Source organism: Microtus pennsylvanicus, chromosome 5, assembly GCF_037038515.1.
Source record: "Microtus pennsylvanicus isolate mMicPen1 chromosome 5, mMicPen1.hap1, whole genome shotgun sequence".
In the NCBI taxonomy this organism is placed as follows: Eukaryota; Metazoa; Chordata; class Mammalia; order Rodentia; family Cricetidae; genus Microtus; species Microtus pennsylvanicus.
This window is the reverse complement of record NC_134583.1, coordinates 87,887,847-87,915,714: the sequence shown is the minus strand read 5'-3', so window position 1 is coordinate 87,915,714 and position 27,868 is coordinate 87,887,847. Positions and strand designations below refer to the sequence as shown.

General features: G+C 48.6%; 1 protein-coding gene across 3 annotated transcripts in view; it reads right to left on the bottom strand.

Moving 5' to 3' along the window:
• Positions 1-795: 795 nt before the first annotated feature.
• Positions 796-27,868, bottom strand: part of Sptbn2 (spectrin beta, non-erythrocytic 2) — a 44,034-nt gene continuing 16,961 nt past the window's right edge. For 2 of the 3 annotated variants that reach the window (XM_075973055.1, XM_075973056.1), the window contains exons 8-37: positions 27,746-27,858; positions 27,427-27,614; positions 25,234-25,351; positions 24,501-24,659; positions 23,947-24,249; positions 22,852-23,005; positions 21,772-22,642; positions 18,923-19,060; positions 17,801-18,557; positions 15,978-16,180; positions 15,537-15,627; positions 15,226-15,372; positions 12,687-12,950; positions 10,662-10,886; positions 10,325-10,414; positions 9,566-9,826; positions 9,351-9,481; positions 8,946-9,150; positions 7,961-8,335; positions 6,997-7,241; positions 6,767-6,905; positions 6,252-6,336; positions 5,792-5,988; positions 5,348-5,490; positions 5,183-5,258; positions 5,059-5,109; positions 4,644-4,864; positions 4,219-4,392; positions 3,639-3,681; positions 796-3,310 (exon numbers count right to left, since the gene is read on the bottom strand). In XM_075973055.1, the coding sequence (XP_075829170.1) occupies positions 3,083-3,310; positions 3,639-3,681; positions 4,219-4,392; positions 4,644-4,864; positions 5,059-5,109; positions 5,183-5,258; positions 5,348-5,490; positions 5,792-5,988; positions 6,252-6,336; positions 6,767-6,905; positions 6,997-7,241; positions 7,961-8,335; positions 8,946-9,150; positions 9,351-9,481; positions 9,566-9,826; positions 10,325-10,414; positions 10,662-10,886; positions 12,687-12,950; positions 15,226-15,372; positions 15,537-15,627; positions 15,978-16,180; positions 17,801-18,557; positions 18,923-19,060; positions 21,772-22,642; positions 22,852-23,005; positions 23,947-24,249; positions 24,501-24,659; positions 25,234-25,351; positions 27,427-27,614; positions 27,746-27,858 (6,395 nt within the window). In that variant the 3' untranslated portion in view covers positions 796-3,082. The remainder of the gene's footprint in view (positions 3,311-3,638; positions 3,682-4,218; positions 4,393-4,643; positions 4,865-5,058; positions 5,110-5,182; positions 5,259-5,347; positions 5,491-5,791; positions 5,989-6,251; positions 6,337-6,766; positions 6,906-6,996; positions 7,242-7,960; positions 8,336-8,945; positions 9,151-9,350; positions 9,482-9,565; positions 9,827-10,324; positions 10,415-10,661; positions 10,887-12,686; positions 12,951-15,225; positions 15,373-15,536; positions 15,628-15,977; positions 16,181-17,800; positions 18,558-18,922; positions 19,061-21,771; positions 22,643-22,851; positions 23,006-23,946; positions 24,250-24,500; positions 24,660-25,233; positions 25,352-27,426; positions 27,615-27,745; positions 27,859-27,868) is intronic. The other variant, XM_075973057.1, reaches the window with a different exon arrangement.

Here is a 27,868-nt window from a genome sequence, read left to right as displayed (position 1 = left end):
GGCTAAAATCATCCTTGGAGTGCCACTGCCTACAGACCCACGTGAACCCACACCCATTCCAGGTCATCTAAGTAGAACCAAGTTCCCAGAAAAGCTCTGCGAGCATATCCTCCCTCTTTCTTGTAACACGTAAGGGGCACTGTTTTTCCATCTTTACCAAGGTTGACATTTGTTTCCTGATTTTTGTCAAAGAGCTGTAAGGTATTATTCCCAACTTTCTTTGATTTGTTTTTGTCCCATAACTAAGGATTTTGAAAATACCTTCTTATTCTTAAAGTCTTGGAGCTTGTGCTCATAATAATTTCCTGTCCCTATCTTCTGCCTATATTTCAGGTTGCAGGCTTTGTGTTGAGCTGTAGGACTTTGCTACAATTGTGGATATTTCTTACTGACTTCAAAGATCTGTCTTTCCACTATTATCTTTGTCTCTGGAAGTAAATTTTGGTGTTTTTTTTTTGGAGACAGGATGTAAATCATTTATAAAATGTAACAATTAATTAATTATTCTTTCATAAAGCTTGTTCTTTTATGTTCTCCTACCACAAGTCATATAGTCTTGTTCTCTTCCATTTCCATTGCTTTTCACGTTTATGTCTGCGGTCCATTTTGAACAATGCTAGCTAATGGGGTTATAATGAGCCATATTAATAATTCAAAAAGAACTAGGAAAATGGTCAATGGGTGTAACTCAATGGTGAATCATTTATCTAGCATGCACAAGGCCCTGGGTGTCATTCCTAGCACCACAGTAAATAAGTAAATTAAACACAAATTTCCAAGAAACATCAAACTATAAAAATTTGAAATCTATTTTTAATAATTTTGACATTTCAACATGTATTCAATATAAAACTGAGATATTAGAATTCCCTCTAAAGTCCTGGAAATCTGTTATTTCATACATTCAGTACACCAAAGTTTAGATTTGTCACACTTTGGGTACTCTGTAGACCCATGTGGACAGCGGGCCAACACAAGTTGAATCCACCCTTGTCAGTGGTGTTCAGTAAAAATGCAGACAAGCTCATTCCTACATACCCTATCCACCTCTGTTTGTTCCTGCTCCCCACCAGTGTGCAGGACCAACACTAATGCTGCTTTTGTGCCCTAACCTTTCTCGTACCCCTTGGGCCCCATTCCATCTACCATCTTTCCTCTCTTCCACCAACATTCAAAAGTTTCTCTCTTGAAGATTTGCTTCCCAGCCCCATGCCCCTCTTCTCCTTTCTGCCCATATGGAATCATACTAGGAAGCAGCTTCAGCAGCCACATGTGTACATAATTCTCACCTAATTCCTGTCTTTCCTTTTCAGTCACATGACTTTTCTGCAGTAACACATCAGTAATCATTTTTCCATTAACCTCTCTCTCACACATACTACATTTGCTTTTAAACTTTTCAGTTAGTTTTCCCCCAAGCCACATAATCTGCACCGTCCACAAGGATTCTCCCATATCTAACAGGAGGTATCACAACTGTACTTGAATCATGGGCAAAGTGGATGGGCTATTACTGCTGTACTTATGCATGTTTGCTGTGGGGGACTGAATCCACTTATCTTAAGAGAAAGGATGATTACCCTGTGAATGATCTGTTCTGCCAGATCTGATGCATGGAGCCCATTCTGGAGCTGTGTGGTGCTAGTTCCTACCCTGCATTCTGCTTCTCACTGTTTTGACTGGTAGTCGTCAGTCAGGGCTGCCCGGGGCCCTTGGCCAGTTATGCTGAAGGCAAACAGACCCAAAACGTCCAACTTTAATATCTCCTTTTTAAACACTACAAACTTTAAGAAAAATATTTCTCTCAATCTCTAGAATATATTGTGTGTTTATTTACATGCTCAGGATGTACCTTATGGATTCCTAGGGTGACATTCTTCTAGAGTTCAGGAAGTGGGAACCTGGCATTCTTCTGATTCTGCGTGAGCACCCTTGAATCTATGGTAAGGACAGAAAGTAGGGTGCTCACCTTTTCACTGCTGGCTGAGAAGAGCAGAAGCTGACACTAGGTTGTGGTAACATTCTTCACTACCCCTTACTGAAAACAATTGAGAGACTTGCGAGTGAGTAACAGTGTAGGGACCAGGAGTGTAGTTCAGTGGTAGAGTGTTTGCCTGGCATGCATGAGGCCCAGGGTTCCATCCCTAGCAATGCAAGAAATCAAACAACTTTTTTTAAAGGAAAAAGAAAAGTGTGCACCAGGGAGAGTGGCTTGCTGCCTTTTAACATGAATACTGTTAATTAACATCAACCCAAACTTCAGTGGATGTCTTTGGTCTAAACAGAGGCTTAGCATAGGTCAACCCGGTGAAACAGATCACTGTCATGGGGAGACTGAGATAGGGAGACTCTCAGGATCACAGGAGTCTGAGGCTCAGAAGGTGGGGGCAGAGTGGCTATCTGACACACCAGAGACCAGAACCAGAGAGGCTACAGTCAGAAAGTAACAACACCAAGAGGCAGTGAGAGAAGCTGAGCTGTTTAATCACCTCCTTGGATAGACTCAAGGATGTGGCTACTCCTGAACAACTCACACTTGGGAGCCACCTTGAGCGGCTGGAGGAGCAGCAACTTGAGTCAGAGGGTGAGGCAGGATGGGCAGGGAAGGCTTCAGTGCCTCCGACTCCATCTGGTGTTCCTGCCCTTGGGTCCTGCTTCAGCTCTGAGAGGGTCCTGGCTGATCCCAGAGGCGAAGAACTGGATGGTGGATGGTACACCCTAGCTGTGGTAGCACAATGTCCCTGAGGCAGGGACAGTGGTTCCCACATAGCCCACTTTGAGGGTGACACTATCTGCACCATGGTGGGGGTGGAGGCATAAGGCTTGGGAAGAGGTGACAAGGTGGGGAAGAGTGATATTAGGGGTTGCCTGGGTCCCACCACCAGTTGAATTAAATAGCAGAAGAGAAGGTTGTTTGTGGGAACACTTGTTTGTCCTCAGTGAAAGTTCCTGGTGATGGGCTGACCTTAGCAGCAGACCCTAGCAGCAGGCAGTTGTCCTGACAAGAGGGCGGTCTCTGTCGATAGTCCCTGGCAGTTTCCTTAACGGAGGGAGGGAGCTGGCCTAGGAGTCTTGCCCCCAACTACTTGTTCTTCTTAAAGAAGCTGAATCGTTTTTCTCGCTCTCTTTCTCTGCCATCCTTGCTGCGAAGCATGATGGAGCCCTCAGGTTGTGACACCGGGGGCATGGTCATGGCCCGGGTCAGACCTCGGCTGGCACTGGGCACCACTGGCTCTTCTGGCTCTCCAGAGGCAGAGGAAGCAGTGGCAATGGCTGCATTCACCACTCTCAGCCATGAACTCATCTCTGCCTGTGAGGGACAGAGAGACGTCAGCTCATACTCAAGGACTTTGACCTGGGGCCGCATGTAGCAGACAGAAGGAAAATGTAATAGGAATAAGTAGAAAAAAGATTGACTTTTTCATTTTAGAAGGAAAAAAAGGACTCCTTTATGATAGGGGGCTTCAGCTTGTCGTGGTGGCAATATACCCGTGAACCCAGGCTTAGGATGCTGAGCTAGGAGGGTTGCTATGAGTGCGAGGCCACTCTGGAATAGGAATCAAGCCTACAGAATGAGACCCTGTTTCATAAAACAACATGCTGGCAGAGAGAACACAGCAGGACAGGGGAAGGCTCACCTCGTCCTTGGCCTGGAATAAATACTCTTTGCCATCCTGTAACCTGTTGGGAAAGAAGGCACAGGGCGGAGCTAAGAAACTGTATTTGGCGTGCCTGCTTTTGAGAGCTCAGTATTTTCCCAGGATTGGATTGACTGGGAAGGCATAGTCTTCGAGGCCAGATCACATTTTACACATTCTTCATAGTTTCTGGATTTTGCAGATGTGCACATGCAGATTATTTCTGATAGAGCGCAGAGGGCAATGTTAAGCTCATTTCCATCCAAGGCCACACAGGCTCTTGCTGGCAGTGGGCAGGCCCCTGGAAGCCGGGGTGAGTTAGCATCCTGACCTCACATTTCCTATCCAAGATAACTTTTCAGCCTGTGTTTTATTTAGCTCCGCCATTCTAATATGATTCAGGACCCAGAATCTCTACTCTCTTCTACTTACAAATGTACCCAAGCACTTAGAAGAGCAGCTCCTATTCGTGAGCTCTCCTCAGGTCACTTCCTTCCCTTTGAACCCTATCCCCAATTCATCCACCTTGCTTGCTTTCTGACTCCGTCCATCCCAACCTGAGAGCAGCCCTGGTTCCTACCCCAGCTTGAAGACGTGTTTGCGTTTCCGATAGTCGAAGGCCACACTGCCCTGGGCTCTGGCCAGACTGACAGGCACTTCTCCATGGTATGGCACTCCTGCACTAGCTGCCCTGGCATCCTTGTAAAAGCCGAGGCTCCCACGCCGAAGAACACAGTACACATTCTGCCAGGACCTGGGAAGACATGGTGGGGTCAGAAACCTGGTAAATAGGTGGATTGGTGGCCTTTGTGGGACCTTTAACAATACAGTCCTTAGGTCACTTGTGGCCCTCCTCTGAGCCTATGAGACTCCTTAGTTCCAGCTCTTTCCAAAAGGACAAACTCCTATAAAGTGCTCCACTCTCTGTCTAGGAAGCTTCCAGGAAACCCTCCTTAGAAGCAGGAGCCTGAGAGGCTACAGGCTCTGCACAGCCAGGCCCGATACCTGTTGGCGGCTTTTTTGTTGAAGGCTTCCATCTCCTGTTTGCGGCACAGCATCCCTTCCATCTGTTCTTGAGCAGAGAGCTCAGGGCCTCGTGTAGGCAAGGTGGATCCGTGGGCTGATTCAGATGATCTGCTCTGGGGCATTGGAGAAGGGGCAGGGCCCCGTGGCCGGGTCTGCCTCTCTCCCCGGGGCCCATTGGACTCATCCCCTGTGCCAGATCCCTGTGGGGGGAAAGCAATGTCATTGCTAATAGGTGATTTGTATGGTACCTTGCCTTGGAGTCAGGAAGTTTCTATAGACAAGAGCTGGTCTCCCAGCCCAAGCTTCTTTTGAGCTTAATACCCAGGATCCCTACCCACTTCTTTTGTCCCTTTATCCCCCAAGTACCAACATCCACCCCTCCAGAGAGACTCACAGGCCCTTCTGGGACACTGCTCTGTTCAAGTCTTTGCTGTTCGTACAGGGGCTGCAAAGATAAGAAGCTGTGAGGATGTGGGGACTGGGAGGATTGACAGGGATGTTCACGGACATGAGCTTACCTGGGAGGACTCTGTGTCTGTGCAGACCCCATTAACACTGGGTGCTTGTGTGGATGGTGGCAATTGTGACTGGGTTCTAGAATGACCAAATGTGACACAGAATAATTAATCTGTAGCTTGCTTAGGCTCGACCTCAGCCTCTTGGCCCAGGCATTCAGCTCTTACCCATCCCAGACCGTGTCAGAAGCTGTCTGGCCGTCTACCAGACTCCCTTCTGGCCGACTAGCCATGGGCTCTGGAGTAGAGGGCTGTTTCCTCCGTTCTTCCTCCTCTTTCTTTCTCTTCTGTTCCTTCTCCCGCTCTTCCAGCTGTCAAGAAATGCTGAGGTCAGCAAGAATCATGGTGAGGGGAAAAGCTGAAATGCCTCAGCTCTAGCCCAATGAAACAGGACAGATGAAGAAGAGAATCTAAAAGAAGGTAGGGTAAGAAGCAGGGCGATCTCAGTAGCATCAAGGCTAACTGACATCTGTGGTCATCTAACAGAAAAGCACTCTGGGCTCATATGCAGTGAAGCAGTAGGAAGAAAAGAAATGGCTTCTCTGAACAGTAACAAGAACAGGGCTGGGGCTGCTATAGGGTTGGGCACCTCTGAGGTCCAACAGTCCTCACCGCAGTGAGCTTCTCCAGCGCACTGAAACGCTCCTCCCAGGCCACTGCTGACTTCTGGAAGGCTTCATGCCGCTTGATGAGACTTTCTACTTCATCCACGGTGCAACCCAGCTCTGCACTTCGGACTATTGGCTCCTGGCTACACAGCCAGGCCTCTGCCATCCCTGCATCTCTCCCAAACACAAGCACCTCCAAAACTGCCATGATTTGGGAGGGGGTCATAGAGAGATGGAAAATTAGAGTATGTAGAGGCAGGGGATTGTAGCAGTGGTAACCTCAAGTACAGGGTCAGAGACCATCATTGTCCTAGAGCACTGTCAGGAGGTACCAAGTATAGGATCCTGGAATTCCACACCCAGGGTTCCTGGTATCATGCACTGTGACAACCACAAATAGGCAATGTTCACAGGCCTTTCTCATCAGCTCCCTCCCTCTTGCTGACATTCCCACAGTGGCTTACCAAGCTGCAGCCAGTCCATCTTCTCCTGCCACTTGTCAGCTGTCTCCTGGCGCCGGGACTGTAGCTGAGACAGCTTCTCTGAGATCTGGGGGTAGGGAAAGGAGGCATGACTTAAGACTTTCCAAGGTCTCTGGGAACCACTGAAGTACAACAATGATTTCTAATGTCAAGAGAGGAAAATAGTTGTGGGGGGAGAAGTGTCTCTGGACAGCATTGAGAGGACAGTGAAAGAATTCCTGCTAAGAAAGAATGACAAGAAGCAGAAGACAGGAAAAAAAAAATCAAAGCTCGGCGTGGTAGTACACACCTATAGCCCAGCACTTGGGAGGATTCAGCAAGAGCATTTGTGGCCACCTGAATGACATGGTAATACCCTGTCTCCAAAACAAACAAACAAACAAATCCACAAACAAAACCAACCAACCAAACAAACAAACAAAATGAACAGAAAGAGAAATTTCAGGAATAATCCGTGCTCAGTGTGGCTGGCCAGGTTCTCTCTAGATCTCACCCACCTCCTCAGCAGCATAGTGGCTCCGGGCCAGCAGCTCCTGCCCCATGTCAATGCAGGAGGAGAACCGGTCTGCTCTGGCCTCTATCTCTGCTTTGATGCCTTGTTGGTTCTTGATGACTAAATCTGCAGAGGACACATCCCTAGGACAATATAAAGATGGTATTACCAGTCGCTCCAGCCACCAGTAGTATAATATAACCTGTGGAGGATACCAGGCACTGTGGGTCTCACCGGGGCCGCTCCTGGGCATCCATCTGCAAGTTAATCCCATCCATCCAAAGCATCAACTCCCGGACAGCCTTGAAGAATCGGAACTTATCCGTGGTGTCCAGTAACAATTGACGACGGGCAGCAGAACTTCCCTGGAGCTGGGCCCAGGCCTCAGCAACTGCCTGCATGTGACGGCCAATCTCCTCGGCCTTGTCTCCAGCATAGGCCTTCTGTAGCCTGTGACCATCGTCCTGAACCTGCTGGACCTATGGGAACCCAGGTCTGAGTCAGGCAGAGCTGGGAGACAGAGGAGTTGAAGCCTCCCTCATCCTTGTACTGCTTTCTACCTCCTGTTTGTTCCACCAGCCAAAAGATGGTAGGAAGAATCGAGGTTCCGAGCCTACCTACCACCTCTGTCCTACTGGGCTTCATCTGGGGCCAGCCCTACCCCAGGGGAGTTCTAAAATCAAGTTGAGCTATCCTATCCAGGATAACTAGAAGGAAAGGTGCAGCCTGCAGAATAGATTTAGGTTGGGGACTGACTGGTCATATGGGGTTGAAGGAATATCTGTGTTAATCTCGTAAATCCAGAATTCTGGCCTGAGTGGTATCAACACGTGGGTTTGGGCACAGCATGAGGGATCTTGCGGCCATTAGGACCACCGGAAAAAGTCATGGGTCTTCATTACAAGTGTGAACTTAGCCAGCAATACCTCCAAGCCTGACTACTGGAACGTAAAGTTGTCCCTAATCCCCATACATACATTAAGGTCTGTGTGCTCTGATGCATGTGTGTGCACACACCTTATAAAACAAGCCTGAATGTGGTAGCTGATGGAACCTTATCTCCAAATGCCCACCCCTCCATGGAGGCATCCTCCCAGCCTCTCAGAGATCTTTCTAGCGCATGAAACCCCTCTCCAATTCCCCACCAAACAGTTTCCTCTCAGCCTTCCCTTCCCCACCTGTTCAGCTAGGGTCAGACCTGGGTACTGAGGGCTTGGATGTCATGCTCATAGGCACAGTGCCGGCGCTGCAGGGCCTCAGCGGCATTGAGGTCACGGCCAGTCCCATCTGGAAGCTGCTGCTGCTTGTGCTGTACCCGTGCCAGGGCTTGACGGGCCCCATGCAGGAAACGCTGCAACTCGTAAGCAGCAGCCAGCACCTGACCTCTTGTATCTAGCAGCTCCAGCAGGTCAGCCCAGGCCTCGTTGAGACTGTCTTTCCACTCAGCCACAGTGGCCCGTGCAGCATGGCCCCCAGAAATGAGCCCATTGGCCAGTGCATTGGCACTGTCTACACGTTCCTGGCCAATGGTGCTGGTGTCCCGGGAGAACTCTCGGAATTTGTCCCGGAGCATCTGATGAAGGAAGCATTTGTAGAGACAGGGATGAGACCTAGTGTGTGGGGTCCCTGTCTCATGAAGCAGTCATTTCTCTCCCCAAAACTGAGAACCCGCTGGTCAGTGAGCAGTTTTTAAAAATTTACACTTCTATGTTGCTTAATAGTGAGAACACATCCTGAGAAATGTGTTACTGGGGAATTTCACCAGGGTGCATATGTGAACTAAGATGGTTAGGGTGACATAATATACATTCTATACAGTGCCTGACATCCTAAAGGTACCTAGAGACACTTGGACCCTTTAGCCCTTAACAAGGACACGGTAACTATAGTCCAGATTGCTGTACCAGAGGGCCCAAACCTTCAACCACAGCAAAGAATCTGAAGCTCACCCTGTTTTGTTGAGGTCTGTTGAAAAAGTATAGCAATTTCACTTTTATCCTTACCTATGGTCACCCTACACCCTTCTTTCTGAAAATTGTTCAGGTTATATAACTTGAAACTCAAAAGAACAGTGCCTTCTCTGTCTGGCTCTGTGTCCCCATCCTCAGCATTCTGCCTGGGCCAAGGCTTTGGTCTCCCTGCGGGCCCTGATCCTCCCTGGTGCAGATCTGTGTGGCACTCACAGTCACATGCTCATAGTCCTGGCCCAACTCATGGGAGGCTGCCACAACTTCACGCTCCTGTATCCACTGTTCCAGGTCATCCAGCTCTCTGCGGAGCTGGCACAGCCGGAGGTGCTCCTGCAGGCGCTCACGCCGCTCTCCTGCCAGCTCCTTCAGGCTGGCGTACAACTTGTCTACCTGGGCTTGGCGGATTGTTAGCCTCGTGCTGCAGGGGTAAAGAGAATAGCTTATTCCATGGAGCTTTGTCTCTTAGGTCCCTAACTGCCTGCCAAGTCCCTTGCTTCTCCTAACTTTCTAGTCTATTCTATATGCACATGGTTCAAAAGATGCCATAATTCCTATACTTTCCCAGAGTCAGCCCTCCTCTCCTCCAGAGTCTAGGCCCTTTGATACTCACACACTCACCTCTCTGGGTGGTCATGGTCAATCATATCTTGGCTGCTGGCTGCTAGCTGTTTGATGGTCTGGGCATAGTCGGCAAGGGCTTGTTCCAATACCTGATGCTTCTTCACTTCTGCCTGGGCACTCAGCTCATCCTGGGAGAGGGAAAGGGGGACATCAGACAGCAGGGGCCGAAGCAGGAAGAACTGGCCACAAACAGATATTACTCTGGCTCTCACCTTGGCTTTCTCCTGGCCCATCATGTGTAACTCCTGCTCACCCATCCAAGCCTCAGCCTCTGCAGCATCACGATAGAATTGCTGGGCTCGAAGGGCGTCTTCCAGTCGCTTACCCCGAAGCTCTAGCTCATGGCTCAGGCGTTTCCACATTTCCTGGAGCTCAGCCAGCTCTGGACCTGCTGCTGCTGCTCCCAGAGCACGCTGCCTTTCTTTGAGGTCTGCAATCCGGGGCTCATGACCCTGGATCTCCTTCTGCAGGGTCTGTCCCAGCCACAGAAGATACACTGAAAGGCTTGCAAAAGGAACCCCCAGCCTATATCCCCTTAGACCTGCTCTACCTGGAGCCCCACCCTATATTATTTTCCTTCCTGAATTCTCTTGTGGACTTTTTCCAGGCTTAGGGATACAGTGTGATATCCCTTCAATCTTCATGCTTTCCTACCAACAGAGGCCCCCTCCTGAGCTAGGGAAAGTTAAATCGCCCGGTCTAGGGCTACATAACAACAAGATAATGCCACAGAAACCCTATCATAGGAGAAAACACAGGAGCTGGACATGGCAGCACACATATATCTGTAATCCCAGAAGGAACAAGCAGGTCTCTGTGAGTTCAAGGCCACACAAGGATACATAGTAAGACCTTGTCTCAAAACCACTGCACCCATCCACCATCTGTCATCATCACTCCCCAAAAAGGAGAAAACAAAGCTCTGAAGAGGCTGTTGGGAACTTTGTTTTCACCCCTGCCCTCTGCCTCACCTGGTTTTTCTTCATGAGAAGCTGAACGCTGGGCAGGTCCTTGCCATGTTCCATAGAGCTGGCCATGGGTAGCCGCTCAGTTACCCACAACTGGAGAGAAAGGAAAAGTTAATTGGGGTGCGAAGAGGAGCTGCTTATGGCTACAGTTGTGTATATAGGGAGCAGCCATCTCATTCTAGAGTAGAGGGCCCTGCAGAACATCCTTAGAGGAGACACTCTCAACATGTAAGAGAAGAGGGAACGGAGCACTGTGGGCATCTCTCCAGTGTCCGAAAGAGACTAGAGAGCCACGTGGCTGGGGGTAGCTTGCCATTCCATGCCCAGCCTGGTGACTTACGATCTCATCCTCCACATCCCGGTGGAATTGGTGCTGCTCTCGGGAGGCTTGCAGGCGCTGGCAGCGTTCCTTCATGGGTTGACACAGGGCCCTGAACTTCTCCTCCACAGCCCTCGAGGTCCTTTCTACCTCCCCTGCACTCTGATCTTCCTGGGCCAGGGCCTTTGCCTGGGCCTGGATGGCCTCCACCTCCTTTTCTCTCACAGCCATCTCTCGTTCCAGCATCTGCAAACAGAGGAGAAAAGAGATGTCAGTGCCACATATCTACCTTCAAACTCAGAAGATGCAGTCAGTAATGACTCTTGAGCCCACGACCTAGATAGGTCAGTCCTAAATATATATATATAAATATATATAAACACACATACACACACACACACACACACGCACAACATATATATGTTTTTTGAGACTGGGTTTCTCTGTAGCTTTGGAGCCTGTCCTAGAACTAGCTCTTGTAGACCAGGCTGGCTGCGAACTCAGAGATCCGCCTGCCTCTGCCGCCCGAGTGCTGAGATTAAAGGCGTGCGGCACCACCGCCCGGCAATATATAATAATATTACACACACACACATTCCAGGACTATGTGACGATTATGCATATTATGAATTCATTGTCTCCTTCTGCCTTATTTTGAGATGCTAACTAGACCAGTGAGTGCATTTTCTATTTTTGCCAATTGTTACAGTGCCAGCCTTGTCAGAAGAGGGCGCAAGAGACATACACATTGCACTGGAGACCACATGCTTTGCTTTTCCTTGGGCTTCAAAAACTGCCCACAGAAAAGGGATCTGGTAGCTCTTTTCCCTTCAGGGCCAGGGCTCTATTATTTGCTATTCCAGGATTCTTCAGGTCAGGAAATCAGCAAATACAGCTTACTTTGTAAATAAAGTGTATTGGAGCTCCGTTCCTCTTATGTATTGCATCTATGGCTTTTTCTTTTAACATGGTAAAGACAAAAGTTGAATTGCTGTGATAGAAATCATATGACCTACAAAATGCAAAATATTTATCACGTGGCTCTGTTGACAATGTTTGCTTTTTGTTTTTGTTGTTGTTGTTACATTTTATTTATTTGTGGGTGTATAGTTCAGTCTCTCTACTTCTACCATGTAGGTTCTAGGGATGAACTCAAACAGTTACGCTTGGTGATGAGCATTTTTACCCACAGAGCTATTGCTGGCCCTACTGTTTCTTTAAAGAGAAAAGGTCTTCCGACAATTGTGGCAGAATTCTTTTTAAGATGTGCTAAGCTTAGATGTGATTTGTTTCCTCTACAACTTATGCTGAAATCTGGTCCTCAAGACAAAGTGTTGAAAGACAGTAGATGGCCTTTAAGAGGTGAGTATCATTAAAGGAATTTATGTAGTTCCCATGGGACTGGATTAGTTACAAGAGGTTGTAAAGTAAGGCGGCCTCCTGTGTTCCCTCTCTGTGTTTCCTCTCTTTCACACACGCTAATTTCCATCCTGTTCTGTCACCTTACCACACAGTACAAGGCTCTCATCAGAATGGAGCAGATAGTCCTTGGACCTCCAGAACTACAAACCAGAACCAACTTTAAAAAATAAACAGCCGGGCGGTGGTGGCGCACGCCTTTAATCCCAGCACTTGGGAGGCAGAGGCAGGTGGATCTCTGTGAGTTCGAGACCAGCCTGGTCTACAAGAGCTAGTTCCAGGACAGGCTCCAAAACCACAGAGAAACCCTGTCTCGAAAAATCAAAAAAAAAAAAACAAAAAAAAAAACAAAAAAAAAATAAAAAATAAACAAATGGCCGGGTGGTGCTGGTGGTGCATGCTTTTAATCTCAGCACTGAGGAGGCAGAAGCAGGTGTATCTTTGTGAGTTCGAGGCCTGGTCTACCAGAGCTAGTTCCAGGACAGACTCCAAAGCTACAGAGAAATTCTGTCTTGAAAAACAAAACAAATAAGCCAGAAATCTGTTCAAGATTCTAAAAGATGTCATGTACCAGGCACTCTCTTCCATTCTCCTGCTGCTCACTCTCCCCAAAGGTCCCTTGCATACCTGTTGCTTCTTTAGTAGGATGTTGACACTGGTGAGGTCCTTGCCATAGTCATCTGAGTGCAGCTGGGCCTGCAGGCTCTCCAGCCAGCTCTCCAGAGCAGAACAGCTTTGGGCAAATAGCTCTGCCCGATTGGCATCAAAAAGGCTGCGGGCCTTGGCTTGGGTGGTGGTCTCCAGTTCATCCCAGCGCCTGTGCAGGTCTTCCAGCTTCTCTGACACTAGGACTTTGAGTTCTGGCTTTTCAAGAGTCAACTCCCGCCCTTCCTAGGTGACAGGACAAAGGAGGTGTAAGTGCCAAAGTTAGATACCACTGAATGTTGCAGATTGATCACAGGCTAGAGATCTGAACAGCAGAGAACTGAAGTGTACCAAATAGTTCTAATTTCCCGTGTAAGGTGGTCTTATTAGTAGACCCTTCCCAGAGGTTTTTAAAGCCTTTAGACTCCTCTTCATTGTTGATCATACTCTACTCCTTTTTTAGGATCCAACTTGACTCTCACTTATTAAGCCATTGTGAGCCGGGCCTGGAATTTTGGCACTTGGGAGTCTGAGACAGCAAGGTTGCTGTGAGTTTAATGCCAGCCTGGTCTACATGGCAAGATCCTGCCTAAAAAATTCTCTTAAAAGCCACCTGCAATAATTTCTTATTTTGGGGTCCCTACTGCTCATAGCTTCTAGTGTTGCATTGCACACGGACTGCTGTCATTTCACGTTTCTTACAGCAAGCGAATCTCACATGGTCTCCCCATTTTTAGCCTTTCAGCTTGAAGCCTTGTTTCTCTGGAAGTACAGGAAGCATGTGTGGTGAGCTAGAAATGGCCTCAACCAATGGCAGCCAGGGAGGGGATGAATGACTAATCAGCAACCTCATGCTGTAGGTGGGGTAACACTGCTTCAGGTTCTGTGTTGTCTCCAGGGTGCCCCAAAACCTGCTGGCAAGCCTGGCATGATGGTATTCTTCTCTGCCTTCTTTGTGGTACTGGGGATAGAACCTGGGTTGATCCCACATATGCCAAGCACATGTTCTACTCCTGAGCTGCATCTCTACCCCAACATATCCTGTCTAGACAACTCTTCTGTAGCGGCATCACCTCTCCTGAAGTCGGGCTGCTCCAAAATTCAGGTTTTAGGGTCTGCTTCTGAGACCATAAAGTCAAATGTTTTCAGGCCCTTTATAGGGCTGTCGGGATGAAGAGGGGCCATGGCCAGCTTGGCTTGTGTGGCTTCCCAGCCTTTAGCACACTCTTTGCATAGTGATCCAGGCTTTTCCTGACCTTGCCTAGGACCCTTTTTCTACCTTCCAGGGGCTTTGTACACATTCTATGCTCCTGTCAGGCTGACTTCCTCCTCACACTTCTGGTTTCCTGCTTATCATCCACTTTGCCTAGAACCTAATATTTCTGCTTGCTTACGATTCTCCTTTCCTTCCACAGGTGGCCCTGATGTATTCCTTCATCTCTAACCTGCTTAGTGTCAGCCTTTATGGACTCTACCTTTGGCAGACTGCATTCTGCTCTGGGTCTTTTCACTTAGTTTTGCAATTCTGGGCATTGAACAAAAGACCTTGTACATACTAGTCAAAGCTCAAGCTCCAGCCCTTTCTTACTTTTCATTTTGAGAGAGAGTCTCACTAAGTTGTCCAGGACAGCCTTGAACTTGGGATCTTCCCATCTCAGCTTCCCAAGTAGCTAGAACTAGTACTACAGGCCTGTGCCACCAGACAGCCTTCTACTCTGCATCTGATTTAGCTGTCTACATATACCTCACATCCTGGCTATAGTGTGTTTTCTTGAAGTCTGAACCAGTGTTAGCATCACCTCCTTTCTCTCTCAGTACTTTGCATATAGTGGTAAGTATATATCTGCGGAGCAAATGCAAATACAGAAAACTGCTTTCTGCTCCCCAGTGGTATGCTCTTGAGAAAGGGAAAATGTCTTTTCATGTGCCACACACCACCTAGCCACACCTAGTTTGTATTACCACCTCTAGGAGTATTTGCTGAGGAGAAGTAAATATTCACTTGTCCTCAGTGACTGAGGCACAGCTGTGTGGGAGACAAAGTCCTAAGAACAAGATTCGGAAACAAGGGTTGTCAGACCAAGGCAGATGGACAAAATCTGCCCCCTGCCTGTTTTCATAAAGTTTTATTGGAGGACAGCCATGCTTGTTAGTTTCTATGACTGCTTTTGTGCTGTGACAGCAGAGACGAGGAGCTGCAACACAAGCTATATGGCCTAGAAAGCCTGAAGTATTTCCTCTCAGCCCTTTATAGATCTTTTCAGACGTCACAGCAGAAGAGGCTGTGGTGCTGCAGGTCTAGAAACAGTTATGACATTGAACCCAAGTCACAATTCGGCTCTCTAATATACTGTATTTTCTTGAACTTCATCCCTAAGCCCTAACTTTACACTTTGGTAATGTGCGCATCTGGAAAAAACATGTTCTGGGGTTAGGCCCCTTCAGCCTATACCGTGTCCAGGATCTGCCCAGAAGCAGCTCTAAAGGATCATCATCTTGTGCCTCTGGCTACATTAGTTACCTTGTCCACTTTGTCCAGCCAGTCCTTGTTGGCTGCCAGCTCAGCCATGAATGCCTGGTGCTTTTGCCACTTGGTGTGCAGGTTGCGGGCCTCATCATAGGAAACATCCTGAGCTGTCAGCATCTTCTCATCAATCCAGAGTTTCAGCTAGTGCAAGTATAAAGTAGGCATGAAGGAGATTTTTTAGAGGGGAGGAGTGCTGTGGCAGATGAGCCAGGAGAGGCAAAAGATTCCAGAGGAAGCCATAAAGGGTGTGTGAATGTGTGTGAAAGGGAGATGCTACAGGGATGCCAGGGAACTGGGAGCCTCACCTCCTGACAGTCTTGTAAGAAGTGCTGCTGCTCTCGGTTGTCCCGAAGGCGGCCTAAAAGCTGCTGTACTGCCTCCTGGTTCTTTCTGTGCCTGCAATGACAGCCCAGAATGAAACCAGGACCCTTAACTCACCTAGAAGGTCTAGTCTTCCTCTTATGTGAATAATGACCTCTAGGGGTCCCAAAAGACACCCAAGGAATCTGATTTCTAGGTCTGCCATGCTAGTAGGCTTCAATTTGGTTCAATGTGGCAAGACCCTCATGGATCCTGATCCAGCCTGTCCAACCACTCTGACCTTCCTTTATTTGGTCTTCTGCCTCCAGCTGCCTGCCCTCTGTCAGTTCATAGATGTACTGAGTGCTCCATGTCTTAAACTTTAGGTCATCCTTTCCCACTATTTTCTGTCAAGTTCCTCATTTGTCCCACCATCCTCATCACACCTCTTCTCGATGGAGTCTGCCTTCTCTTGGATCTTCTCAGCATGGATGTTGCCTTTGGACACCAGCTGGCGCCCAGCCTCCAGGAGTCCACGGATGCGCTCTCCATTGGCGTCCATGGTGCTCATGAAGTCTTCCAGCTTTTTAATGGCCACGTCTGCAGCCTGGAGTGTCCCTGGCATCTCCGTGTGAGACAAAACATATTCCTGTGTGGGAGAGACAGTCATAGCATGCAGATTCTCCCTCTGAGAAGACTTGCCTAGAGGTACACAGAAACCAGCCTGGTGAGGAACAGGTGTCCAGATGGCTCTGTAGACAGGGCAGGGGCCACTGATGTGGGGATCTTACAACACTGCAAGGCAACTGGGCTGGAGGACTTTCACCATTCCAAATCCTGTTCCACCTTATTGGTATCTATTGATTTATTTAATAGTTACAGGACTAGCCAGCCTTTTCATTTTTTCAAAAGTCAGTGTGGTTATATTTACATTTAAATTTTGTTAGAATTATAATATTCTAATAACAAAGCATTTTTCAACCTGTGTGTTGTGACCTTTTGTGGGTCACACATCAGATATCTTGCATATAAGCTATTTACATTATGATTCATAACAGTAACAAAATTACAGCTATGAAGTAACAATGAAATGATTTTATGGTTGGGGTCACCACAACACAAGGAATTGTATCAAAGGGTTCCAGCATTAGGAAGGTTAAAAGTAACTGTAATAACATATAAAATATGTTATTAACATATTTCTAGGGGCTGGAGAGATGGCTCAGTGGTTAAGAGCACAGAGTGTTCTTCCAGAGAGAGGTCCTGAGTTCAATTCTCAGCAACCACATGGTGGTTCACAACCACCTGTAATGAAATCTTGTGCCCTCTTCTGGCTTGTAGGGACACATGAAGAGAGAACATTGTATACATAATTGGTATGAGAGAATGGTCTATATTCTGTCAATTATATTTTAAACAAATGCTGATTGGCCAGTAGCCAGGCAGGAAGTATAGACAGGACAACCAGACAGGAAGTAGAGGCGGGTCAATGAGAACAGAAGAATTCTGGGAAGAAGGAAACCCATTCCTCTGCAGTCTTGTCCAGACACAGAAGGAGCAAGATGTGACTACACCTTTGAAAAAGGTACTGAGCCATGTGGCTAACACAGATAAGAATGGGTTAATGTAAGTTATAAGAATTAATGAGAGATGGCTCAGTGGTTAAGAGCATTGCCTGCTCTTCCAAAGGTCATGAGTTCAATTCCCAGCAACCACATGGTGGCTCACAACCATCTGTAAAGAGGTCTGGCGTCCTCTTCTGGCCTTCAGGCATACAGACAGAATATTGTATACATAATAAATAAATAAATATTTAAAAAAAAAGAATTAATGAGAAGCCTGAGCTAATGGGCCAATCAGTTTATGATTAATGTAGACCTCTGTGTGATTTCTTTGGGACTTAATGACTGCGGGAACTGGGAAGAACAGAAATCCTGACAACACATAATAAATAAATAATTTAAAAAAACCAAACATTTTACCAGGCAGTGGTGGCACATGCCTTTAATCCCAGCACTTGGGAGGCAGAGGCAGGCGGATCTCTGTGAGTTTGAGACCAGTCTGGTCTACAAGAGCTAGTTCTAGGACAGGCTCCAAAACTACAAAGAAACCCTGTCTTGAAAAATCAAAAAAAAAAAACTATTTCTAATATGTTCTTCCTGCTTATATTGCTTGCTCAACTACTCCACCCAATAGTACTGCCTACCCCTTCCCCTAATCCCTATTTTCCTCGTCTTTCTAGTTGGGAGTAAATTCCCTGGGCTCTTACCTGGCTGCTAAGCACGCCCTCAGCCTGGCGAGCATCTCTCAAAAATCCCTGGAAGCCATGGGCCTGAGCCAAGCGGCCTTGCCGACTCTCCCACATGCGGCCCAATTCCTCCCAGCCGGTTCCAAGAGCTTCCAGCCTCTGTCTGAGGAAGAGGCATTGGGGATCAGCCTGGTCTCTGGTCACCTCCTCGCCTAAGGTCCTGAGGCGGCTGTACTCGCTCTGGGCTCGCTCCACCTCTCCCCGAAGGGCTGCATGCTGGGCTAAGAGGGCTTCTGCCTCAGGCAGGGTGGCTGGCCCTTCTTCAGAGGCTACAGCAGTCTGTGTGCGGCCTAGCCAGGCCTGGAAGTCATCCAAGCTGCGCAGGAAGTCTTGCAGCCTTCGCGCCTCACCCAGGGACTCTTCTCGGCGCCGCATGGTGGCCCGAAGATCCTCCCAGCCAGCTTGCACCTCTCCAAGCCGGGTGTTGATGGCAGGGGCTTGGGCTGGGTGGCCAGCAGCCAAGGCATTTGCCTCTTGGGTCAGCTCACCCACCCGGGCAGAGATGGCTTCCAGATCTCTCTCAGTGCCTGCCAGTTTCCGCTGCAGGGCCAGCACACCAGCCAGATCATTGCCCAGACCCTGGGTGGACTCGATGACCTTGGTCTTCTCTCTCATCCATGCCTGGGTCTCTGTGCACTCTAGGTGGTAATTCTGGATGCTCAGGGCTGATGTCAGAGCTGCCTTCTTGCCATCTGCCAGGGACCGAAACTGTTGCCACCTGTGAGTAGGGGAAAGGTCTACATGTGGAATGGGCTTAGCTTCCTTGCCCTGGCCAGGTACCTGGAAACCTCTTCCTACTGCTCTTTGCATACAACTCCTGCTTCTACTCTCATAAGGGTTACTCATCCCTGCTCTTTGCTTCCTTTTCTGATAGCTCCCAGCCTCTCTGGACTGCCCTGGCCTCTTCTATTCCTTTTATGACTTCTCTCAACATATTCTAGCCAAGTTTCTCTCCTCTTTTCAGCCACCCTTCTAGGCCCTACCAGTCTTCCTTTAACTGCCATCTGCATTACCTAGTAAGTAAATCTGTTTTTTTTTCTCTTCAGATTAATCTTTGGTGCTGCCTCCCCACCTCAAGCCCACCTGTGGTTGAGCTGCTGCTGGGTGCCGATGATGCGGTCCTTGCCTGGCGGATTGGCCTTCAGCAACTGCTCAGCAATGTCATTTACAGCAGTAACCCGTGCAGCCAGGGCATTCATTTCAGGCTCCAAGGTCTCAAACCTGAGGCAAGGGAAGAGTAGGTCCCGCATGGTGTGAGGCAGCAAGGCCACCAGGTAGCTGCCCTCAAATGCCCACAGAATCACTGTCCCTTAAATATTGTGGAATAATCTTTTTGTATACTGTGAAAATGTGCTGAACAGTCAACAGCTAGGCAGGATTTCCAAGCACAGAAGACCCTGGGAAGAAGAAGGGCTAAGATGCCAGGGGACAGGAAGCAGCATGGGCAGTAAAGAGTAAAGGTAACTGAGCCACATAAAAGAATGTAGATTAGGGCTGGAGCGATGGCTCAGAGGTTAAGAGCATTGCCTGCTATTCCAAATGTCCTGAGTTCAATTCCCAGCAACCACATGGTGGCTCACAACCATCTGTAATGAGGTCTGGTGCCCTCTTCTGGCCAGCAGGCATACACATAGACAGAATATTGTATACATAACACATAAATAAATAAATATTTTTTAAAAAAGAATGTAGATTAAAGATATGGGTTAATTTAAGTTATAAAAACTAGTTATGAGCAAGCCTCAGCTAAGGCTGAGCTTTTGTAATGAATAATAAGTCTCCATGTCATGATTTGGGAGCTGGCTGATGGGACAGAGACTCACTACACTTAACCATGAGGCTTCTGTTCCAGCATTACTGTGCCTCTTAGCCTAGAGAGTCCCCAACTCCCTCAAAACCAGGAGAAAAACTATCTACTGTAGGGTACTCAAAGACATAGTAAAGGTCTAAAGTCAGGAATACATGTACAGCAAGTCAAATTCAATTGTGGCACAGGGGGGTCCCTACCTTCATCAGAACCTCAGTGTTCCTATTACGGCTCTTATTCTGTAACCACCTACCCATGCCCCATCCTGCTACTATGAGCTAAAAAGACAACCAAAAACAAATGTCCAAGCATCAAGATGTGAACGACAATGTCTTTGGGGGCGAGGAACCCCTGACATTTCTGTAAATGGCCAGGTAAGTAAATACTTAATAATTTTGGCTCTGTGAGTCACAGTCTGAGCCACAGTCCCCAACTCAACTAGGAGGGGTGAACACAGCCACAAAGATCATAAATGAGAGGGCATGGCTCTGCTCCAATAAAACTTTATTTACAAAACAAAATAAAACCCAACTCAGGCCACAGGCTGGATTTAGCCCAAGGGTTATAGTTTGCCAAATCCACACTGTAATAGGAGATCTTAAAAACTTCAAAAAAAATTTTACTTATATTTCAAAACCTGCCAGGAAATTTGATTATAGATTGACAGTGAGTAATATCTAAGAGTTACTTTTTATGTGATAGTGGTATTGAAGTTCAGTAAAGATGTCCTTTCAGATGGTCAGGGTAGCATACACCTTTAATCCCAGGAATGAGGAGGTAGAGGAAGACGAAGCTCTGTGATTCAAGGGAAGCCTGGCTTACCTTGAAAGTTTCAGGACAGCATGGGCTACATAATGAAAATCTTTCTCAAAATGAATAAACAAATGAATATAAAAAGAGAGAGAAAAAACGATGCCTTTTCTAAATAACTGTAAGGTTTACTGTTCTTTGGATACAACTCAGGTTTTTTTATTTGGGGTGTGTGTGTGTGTGTGTGTGTGTGTGTACCAGCAGAAGCAAGACAAGATAGTGTCAGGCCCCTGGAACTGGATTCACAGGCAACTGTGAGACACCTGATATGTGTTTTGGGAAGCAAACTCAGTAAAAGCATTGCTCTTAACCACTGAGCCATCCCTCCAGACCAGCTATTTTGTTTTTTAAACTTGTTTTAAGTCAGGATCTTACTATGTAGCCCAGGCTGCCCCTGGAACTTCCTATACAGCGCCCACCAGTCTCAGACTTATAGAGATTGCCATGACCTCCTGGATGTTGGCATCATAGGCATACTCCGTATCTAGCTTCCAAAGGTGCTATTTTAAGTCCACACATAATTTAAAAGTATTATTATATATAAGGATACCTCCTCATCTTTCCTAAAGGGGCTGTCTTGAAGAATCATACCAGAGACTTGCTTTTTAAAAGGGAAATCAATAAAAAAGAGCAACATTATTGACAATAATGGGATCTGGACACACGGGGTCTAGTTGTGACATGCTTTGAGTATGCTCAATGTTTTCATTAAAACTCTAAAAGGCTGGGCGTGGTGGCACATGTTTGTAATCATGGCCCTCGGGAAGCTAAGACAGGAGGGGGCTGCTACATGTTCACCAAGCCTAGGCTCTAGAGCAAGCCCTGGTCTCCGTGTACTAAAATCAGAAGAGGAGATCCTGAGGGCTCACTGAGTAAGAGCAATGGTTGCTCTTGTGGAGGACACAGGTTTGGTTCCCAGTACCCACATGCCACCATCAGTAACTCCAGTTTCAGAGGATACACTGAGAGAAGCAACATCATAAAAGGAAGAAGAGGTCAGAGCAGTTCACAGACACTAGGAACTGCCAGAGAAGGAAGCAAAGAGCAGGGACGAGTAACTCTAGTTTCAGCTTCTCTTCTGACTTCTGCAGGCACCAGGCACACAGGGGTGCACAGACATAACATACATCTTTAAAAATACACATACTAAAACTAAAAGAGAAACAACAATAGAACCCTATAAAAAGATGGTAGTTATGACTCAATACAGTTAAGGCTCAGAGGGATGTTGCTGGCAGTTTATAATGGCACTTGCATCCCTGTATCAGACCCTCAGCTCACAGGTGATGCATCTCAAAGAAAACGCAGTCCTTACCTCTGCTGTACCACCTCCAGATCCTCCAGGCGCTCAGGTAGGGCCAGCCCGTTGAGCCACTGCTCCTTCTCCTCTACCCAGAGCCCACAGGCCCCAGCCTCGCTGAGCATGGTATAGAGTGCCAGGGCTGCCTCCAGGGCTCGTGCACGCTCACCCGCCCGGGCCTGCAGCTCCTCATAATGCTGCTCCAGAGTGGGCACTCTGCCCTGAACTTCAGGTGTATGGCTCAGTGCAGGTGGCAGGGCTGTAGCCTGCTCCCTCAAGGCATCCAGTGTGGGCCGGTGGGCTCGGATCTCCTCCTCGAGGGCCCGATGCTGCCTGGCGAGGGCCTGTGTGGAGAACTCATCATGCCCTACCTCAGGGCTGGACACCAGGCGTAGTGCATCCACCAACCAGGCCTCCATATCATTTGCATCTGCTTGGAACTGGTAGAGGCTGGCAGCCTGTGCTAGCCGCTGGGCTCGCTCCTCGGCCAGGGCCTCCAGCCGCTCCCATTGGGCCTGGAGCTCGGCTGCACGGGTTGAGGCTTGGTTGGCTCCAGGGTGGCCTTCAGCCACCAACTGCTGGCCTTGTTCCAGGGTAAGCTTCAGGGGCCCCAGACGACCACTCATCTCACCCCGTAGGGCTGTGTGCTTGTTGAGCAGACGGAGGACACCGGTCAGGTCCCGGCCTGTTTCAGCTGAGGCCAGGAGGTGCTGCTGCTCCCGCACCCAGGCCTCAGCCTCACCCACTTCCCAGAGGAACCTCCAGAGACGACGTGACTCTTCCAGACGGGCCCTTCGAGTTGCTGCCAACTCACACAGGGCCTCATAGCTCTGCTCCAGAGTGGCCACCCTCTCTGACACCAGCTGTGGGTCACATGGTCTATACTCTGAAAAGAAAAAAGCAAGCCAGAGGTCCAGAGCGTCAGTTGCACCCCCTCCCCCTTGTCATGGTCACTCTGGTAGGTCTCCCTTCTGGGTCTAGCTATCACCATTACCTGCCCATCGGTGATCCTGCCCCCAAATGTTCCCGAGTGACAAGCTTGTTCCTTGTTTCCCAGTCCTTTCATTTCCAACTCACCCTCCCCCCAGTTTTCACCTTTCCCTGGATCACAGAAGCGCAGGGCAGAGGCGCTGACTGCTCGCACCCTCTCAGCCTGCACTGCGATGTCTGCTTCCACCAGCTCGTGCAGCTGCAGTAAGTCTTCCACTCCAGCCAGGTGCTTGCCCAGGTCCTGAGACTGCAGCCGGCCCTGCCACACACACATGGCATGCCAGTGCCCGTCTGAGAACGGCCTAGCAGCCTACCAGCCTGCCAAGCTCACTGCAGTGCATCTTCCTTCCACTCTCTTTGGATGGCTCCACGTTACACCCAGGTGAGCATACCTACACATACACACCCCAGTTCTGTTCTTGCAGTTGGTTCTTTATCCTCAATTGCACTCCCATGGAAGAGTTCTGCTCTGGAATTTTTATTTTGAGTCATCTCAGCTCCAGAATCATAGATGCCCACTACTGTCACTGTTCTGTTCCAGCCCCCTTCAGTGTCTTCTCCCAGACCCACCCTCAAGCACACCTCTCGCCTAGGAGATGGCAGCCTGTTTCTCTGCTCCCACTCTTGCTGCCCACAGACCTTCTTCACACCCAAGTCCAAAGGACCTTTTTTTAAAGTATGAGGTGAAATCACACCTCTTCCTTTCTTTGAAACCCTTTAAACACTTTATTCTGTTTGAGTAAAATCCAAATTCCTTGACAAGCCTGCAAGGCTCTAAGGGAGTCACCACAGCTCCTCTTTCATCTACTCTTGCAGTCCCCATGGGCCCCACTTGCACAGCCCAGGGTGGTAGCCTCGTTATTCCTTCTGCCCAGAAGCTGCTCTCATCAGAGTGCTCTGGGCTGCCTCCTTGCCTCAGTTCAAATGACCTTCTCTCAGAAGGGCCAATTCTTGCCCAATCACCTGCTCCAGTGGCCCCAGGCCTTAGAACCACCTGCTTGCTATGGTGTCTATGGTTTTTATCAGCTTCTTTTTCCCTAGGCTGGGAGCCCCACAGGGACAATCTGTCAGCTTTGCTCCTCACAACTAGGAGGGGCTGGCTCTGAATTAGCACATCCTAGGAAGAGATGGGCTGAGTGGGGTAGACAGCCACACCTCGGGCCTCCTGCCCAGGTGAGTCATGCCACAAGTGGCTATTACCTTCATCTCTGCCATCCAGTCCATGAGGTAGAGCAGGTCCTGAAACACTTTCTGCAGCTCCAGGTTTAGAAGGAGTCGCTCACGGCGGGCAGCCACCATCTGCCGTAAGAAGTCCCAGAGCCGGGCCACATTTTGCTGCCGTGCTGCGATGCGCTTAATGTCATGGTAGTGCTCAGCAGCCAGCTCTGCAGCCACAGCGTCCACTGCCTGCACCCGGCCACTGTAGGCCACAATGTCTGTCTCAATGGCTTCATGCTTCCGTACCGCAGCCTCCACTGCCGCCAGCTCCAGCCCAAAGTTGTCCTGTGGCAGAGGCAGGGAGGGCAAGGTTGGGAACCCAGGGGCAATACCTCCGCTTGCTCTGTCTGTCCCCTCTGTACCACCTCATTCTGCCTGTCTCTTCTCCCAGGCAAGCCTTGGACCCCCAGATCCTGAGTTTCCTGCATGACAGATACTGTGTTTTATCATCTTCCCGCCCTGGAGGAACCTTACCAGTACGGTCTTTCTCACATCTCTCCCCACCAGCCTGGATGTGCCCATAATATGAGTCTTACCTGGGACACGAGGCGCTGGTTCTCACTGAGCCAGGTTTCCCGCATGGCAGCCTTGCGGTCGAAGCGAGCAGCCAGTTGCTCCAGCTTCTCCTGGCGGATCAGCTCTGTGCGCAGGGCCAGCTCTCGCTCGTGTTCAGCTTTCTCTAGCCGCTCCCAGGCCTGTGAGGTAGAGACTGGATTGTTACAATGGGACCAGGGTAGAGGTCAGCCGGGCTGGGGCTCAGGTGAGTACCACAGAAGCTTGGTCTAGTGGATTCATGGAATGGGATCAGTGAGGCACTGTGCCTGAAAATATGAGAAAAAGGGAGAGGTGCCAGGTACACTGTGAACCCACATAATAACTGTTTGCATCTGGATGAGATATGAGGTCATCTTTGGAAAATACCAGATTTGTCTGCAGTGGTCGGACTCTGGGGGTGAACCTTAGTTTACCTGAATTAGTCTTACAATTCTCTTTGTGAAAAACAAAAAGCGGTAGAGATAGTGAAATGGGGACATGCTGAACAAAACAAAAGACTTGAGGACTGATTTATTTACTGGCTCTGATGGAGAGTGAGTGGGCAAAGAGCCCACAATCATGAGAGGACACCAGAGTCATGTCTGAGGGTGTGGGAAGTGGCTATCAGGGATTGGTGGAGGTCAAGAAGGCCCTGAGTCACAAAAGGCATGGAAGGTGCCTAGGTCAGAGACGACCAAGGATGGCTATGTGGGGATGTTAAGGGGGAACATGGACCTTGTTGATGTCAGAGATGAGCCGGCCTTCACGTGGTGTGTAGACCTTCTGATTGTTGGCCCGCAGCTTGCTCTGAACAGTGAAGAGCAGCACCTCCAGATTCCCTTTCTCTGTGAATCTGAAGCAGAGACCAAGATCAGAGGTAAAGACCACAAGGGACTCAAAGCCTTTACTTTACACCACAGAACACTCATGCTGCTTTTCTTCTCACAAGAGTAAGCCAAAAATCACTAGCAAGTAAGCCAAAAGAATGGACTTTGGTTTTCTTCTTCCTTTTTTTGGGAGGGGGGGACACTCAGTATGTTGACTGGGCTAGCCTTGAACTCACAGATCTGCTTGTCTCTGCCTCTGGCAGCTGCGATTAAAAGTGTTCACCACCACGCCTGATGCTCCTCTTTCTTTCCTTTCCTTCCTTCCTCCTCCTCCTCCTTCTTTTCTTTGGTACTGGGTCTTGCTGTGTAGCTAGCCTTGAACTCATAATCCTCCTGCCTCAGCTTAAGAGACCTGGGGTTACAGGTGTGTATGCTTGGCCCAAGAACATCATTTATTTATTTTTCTATTTATTTATTTACTGACTATAGCACTGGGGGTGGGATCCAGGCCTTCATACATGCTAAGCAAAGCCTCTACCACTTAAGTACATCTTCATCTCTTTAAGAAAACTTTCTGCCAAGCAGTGGTAGTGCACGCCTTTAATCTCAGCACTTGGAGAAGGCAGCCTGATCTCTGTGAGTTCCAGGCTAGCTTGGTCTACAGAGCAAGCTCTAGGACAGTCAGAGCTACAGAGAAACCCTGTCTCAAAAATGAAAAAAAGAAAAAGAAAACTCTGTTTCATCACGGGTCTCACCAAGTTACCAAGGCTAGCTTTGAACTTGAGCTTCTGATCACCCACTCTGTCACAGCTTCCTGAACAGCCTGGATTATACACCTGCAACTCCAGGCCCAGCAGAAACCAAAATCTCCACAAAAATGTTGCTACCCATGAAGTGCTGGTTTCTTCCTTAAGCAGTGAGGAACCAGTATAACCAGAGCTCAGTGATGAACAACTCAACAGCTGTGACCAAGACCTTGGCTCTGGACGCTTCTCAGCGCTGTCTACATCCCCCTCATCCTTGTTTTCCAGATAAGAACACTCAACAAGCTATATAAGTTGTCCAATACAGCTGCTGAGTGGCAGAGCCAGGATTTGAACCAGGTACTTTAAACTTGGGTGCTTACCACTTTGTTTGCTGTGGCTTATGAAGACCCTTGTAGCCCACTTCTTCAACTATGGCAATCTTTTCATGTCAAAATTCATTTGGGGGGATACTATTTTCAGCGGTTGCTTCATGAATTATTATTATTATTTTACAAAGGTCATGTTGAGGAGTGTCCTTGAGCTTACATCTTTGTTGGAATGCCAAGAAAAGGATTTTCCAGGCAAAGGGCACCTCAAACCATTCCCTCGGCTGTACAGAAGAGTTGTTTCCTAGATGAGTGTTAGGTTTGGAGCTAACATATTAACTCCAAAAGAGCCTGATGATTATGATTACCCACCCTCCCTCCCTCCCTCCCTCCCTCCCTCCCTCCCTCCCTCCCTCCCTCCCTCCCTCCCTCCCTCCTCAAACTGTGCTAATGGAATTGCTAATGGTGATCCTACACGTGAAGAAATGAATGCTAAATACCTTTGTGATGCTCAGGCCACTGGCCACACCATCCTGCAGGCTGACCTGTCAGGTCCAGTTCTGTGTGCTCTTACACTGAGACTACAGTGTGACCCCAACCAGTATTTTTTTCTTTTCTCAGGCAGGTGTTACTTCATGCCCAGGCTGGAACTCAATATGGCTGGTCTTAGAACTCACAGCAGTCTTCCTGCCTCAGACTCCCAAGTGCTGGGATTTGCAGGTGTGAGCCACCACAGCTGGCTGGCAACCAGTCATTTTATCTGATGGACTGCACCGACTTGACATGCCATGGCAATCATTCTTCCATGGCATGCGTTTTAAAAATGGCTAGTCATTGGAAAATGTGTTTTGGAACAGCTCTGCTGTTTGGATGTTTCCAGCACTTTGAGCTGAGGGAAACGAGCCTTGGCTGCATTTCTGTACTGCTAAATGTCCCTCCCAAAAGACCGCCCTCATTTAGGCTTTCTCTCAAGAGAGCACAGCTCTGGGCAGGCATGCTCTGGCAGGGTGGGGCCCAGAGGACACGTACTTAGGTGGCTTCTCCACAGTGCGATAGGAGTTGAAAGACTGCAGCTGGTTCTGGACTCCACTCAGGGAGTTGGCCAGCTGCCGGTCATTGAGGGTTACAATAGTTTGTTCAATCCACTGCAGCAGTTCAGAGGCCAGGGACTCATATTTCTCCACCAGGTGTTCTGCCTCCATGGCATGGTCCAGGACCTGTGGGACAGGAGACAGGTAAGTGCGTGTCTCGCCCAGTGCTATGGCTCTACCCTGCCCCCTTTTACGGGAATAAGACCGACAGCAGGCCTCCTCTGACCCTTAAACCTAGTGTCTCACAGTGAGAGTACCTTGCCAATTCTTTTGCCTTCCACAGCCAGGGCCTTCATCTTAGAGAAGTAGTGGTAGTAAGTGGCCACGTAGGTGATGATTGATTTCTCATCAGGCTGATCCACATTCACATCTGAGGAAAA